The sequence below is a fragment of the Telopea speciosissima genome, chromosome 1 (genome assembly GCF_018873765.1).
Source record: "Telopea speciosissima isolate NSW1024214 ecotype Mountain lineage chromosome 1, Tspe_v1, whole genome shotgun sequence".
Taxonomy (NCBI): domain Eukaryota; kingdom Viridiplantae; phylum Streptophyta; class Magnoliopsida; order Proteales; family Proteaceae; genus Telopea; species Telopea speciosissima.
Window position 1 is genome coordinate 55,025,103 of NC_057916.1, and position 2,622 is coordinate 55,027,724.

The 2,622-nt window shown below is 43.0% G+C and overlaps 1 protein-coding gene across 1 annotated transcript; it reads left to right on the forward strand.

The window, feature by feature from the left end:
- Positions 1–210: 210 nt before the first annotated feature.
- LOC122644149 (F-box protein At1g61340-like) lies at positions 211–1,246 on the forward strand. The gene is made up of 2 exons (XM_043837769.1): positions 211–684; positions 776–1,246. Exons 1-2 carry the CDS (start codon positions 346–348, stop codon positions 1,010–1,012), a joined length of 576 nt encoding a protein of 191 aa, XP_043693704.1. The 5' UTR covers positions 211–345; the 3' UTR covers positions 1,013–1,246.
- The last annotated feature ends 1,376 nt before the right edge of the window (positions 1,247–2,622 follow it).

A 2,622-nucleotide genomic window follows, 5' to 3' on the forward strand; every position in this document is an offset into this window, starting at 1 on the left:
ATTGAATTCCTGTTTTTGAGAAGTTTTATCTGTAATTGAATTAAATTGAATTGGATTGAATCTATACTTGTTTAAGTTTGTATCGAGTGTTTTCGATTCCAAATCTGGAAATTTTTATCCATTTCCCGTTTATGATCTTCTAAATATGTAACCTTCTTTATACGAAATTCAGTTTTTGAATGCAATTAGGTTTTCGAATTTATTGTTAGGGAGTTGTTGTTTGATCGGCTTATGTTGATCTGGTTGCTAACGTAATCCAGAGTAAAGCAGAGGAGCTTTTGTCAGTTCCAGAAAGGAAAAGAACCAATCATTTCGAGGAATTTTTGGGTGGATTTGTTAGTTGTGATGGCGTTGGGGAAGTCCTATAGTTCTAAATTGAAGCGCAGTCGCTTGAATCCTTCGAACTTAGTTTCGATAGACGAAAACTTAGTGCTTGTTCACTGTACACGAGCAATGGGAAGGAAAAGGATTGTTGTTACAAATTGTTTGGCTATGGAGACATTGGCTTCTAGTTCTCATTTCAAGACTCCATTAAAAAGGCGTCGCCGTATGGGAATGTGCAGAGAGAATGAGACGTCTCTTCTCGAAGCCTTGCCACAAGACATTCTGGTTCGTGTACTCTGTTGTGTATGTCATGATGATCTGAAGCAGCTCATCCAAGTATCGAAGTTGATCAGAGATGCGGTAAGTATATAGTTCATAAGAGTTAGTTTTAACTTCCAAAAATCTCTTTTTTGCGTGCTTGGGATTGATTTTTTTCTTGGCTTTTTTGTAGACTTTGATAGCAAAGCAATCTCACTTTGCTTACAGTACTCCACGAGCGAAGATAACCGGTTTAAGAACTTCGATTGATGGCGATTTCGAGCACGAAAGTCCTGAAGCACCAAATGCTCCTAGACAGCAAAGGTGTAACAGGTCACGAATCAGCGGGAAGAAGCTATCTGATATAAGCGTCGCCTTGTTCCATTCGCCGGAGGATGAGCGGTGGTCGAGGGATGCATTGTTCGACTAAACAGGGGGATTGAGTGAACTGTAAATGCAATTGTTGTGTGTAGTTAACCACCATTGACAGCTGAGTCAGAGAGGTTGGGATTTGATTTTGGTGATCAGATCACATAGCCTGTGTATGTAGAAAACACTCAATGCAAGCTGTTGTTCTTCAATTCCTTCATTGAAGATAAAAAGAGAGGATTGCTTGCTGATGTGTTGTACTTATACGAAAATTGAAGATCTTTTGGGAAGGAATTTCATTTTGAGTTGTTTCGTAAAGAGATACAGATGTTGTACAGGATTTCGTTTTTACTCTGATATTCGATCAAATAAAAACTGTTTCACCTTTTTGTTCTCATTCGTTCTACCTTGTTGTGCACTTTCTAATTCTGAAATGAGAATTTTTTTTTGGATTGTTATTCATGTAACATGGGTAGGTTACGTTTGGAAAAATAGCAAGATGGTGTAAAGACCAATATACAATAAGCAATTAGACATTAAAGGATCAATTATGTGGGGCAATTTAGGTATTTTATTTTCTTTTATTAAAATCTCATGATTATATTTTAAAGGAAAAATTTCAGACACCCCATCGAAGTATGCAAAATATCATGGACATACCATACTTTGGTAAAATATCAACCTTCCCCCTGACGTTAAGCACAGTTAGCACTGAAAGTTAAAATGTCCATTTTACCACCTTAGTAAGAGTCCATTTTACTCAAACTCTTATTCCATCATCTTCCCTATTCTTACCCTTGGAGCTTGTTGGAACATCTTCACCGAGGGAGAACGGAGGGCGACCATCACCTGCGCCAACCCCAGCTCCAGCCCAGACGATAATCAAGTGGGGCAATTTTTTCTCCAGCAACGCATCACCATCCAATAAAGCTGAGCTTGAAAATTTTGAGACCAAATAGAAGATTTGAAATTAGTTGTGAAATGCTGTCGAGCCATCTGTATCATTACTCGCTTGTGCTAGCCCACGATGCTTACTGTTGCGTGTGAAAACCTCTGTCGTCCGGTTCGCCCACGGATGAGCCTGCAAAAAATCGAGTGAGTGCAAGAGAGCCGGTGTGGCTCCAGCCTAGGACTCTCCGACGCTCAAGTCAGGTCTCCAGTGCAACAGCGAAACAGCTAGTAAAAAGTGAGATGAGCGTTTGAGCTCCATACCTGAGTATTTATAGAATGAGGTGAGGCAGTTGGAGGAGTCCTTGTATGGTAAGAGTCCTCTGTTGGTAAGGCTCTTCCGCGCGGGGTGGAATGGAGAGTTATTTTCGGGGTCAGACTCTCATTAAGGTAAGAGTCCTTATTGGAGTGTGATTTGGTATCGTGACGGGATCGTGGCTCGATCCTTATCCCGCGATACTCGGGCAATGCTAACGTGGCACCGTGATCCCTGGTGGGGTGTTATGGTAGCTTCTGTGGAGGAGGGCTCGGCCTCGGTGCTCGGCCTCAGGCGACCGTGGCATGGGCGCTTGGCCTTGGAAGGGCGTGGTCGGGGTGCTTGGCCTCCGGCCGTGGCCTCGGTGCTCGGCCTCCGACGTCCATGGCCTCGGCATATGTAGCTGGGAGTTTCCCACGGCCACGTTGGAGCTCGGCCGAATCATGGCGGCCGACCTGTACAGACTC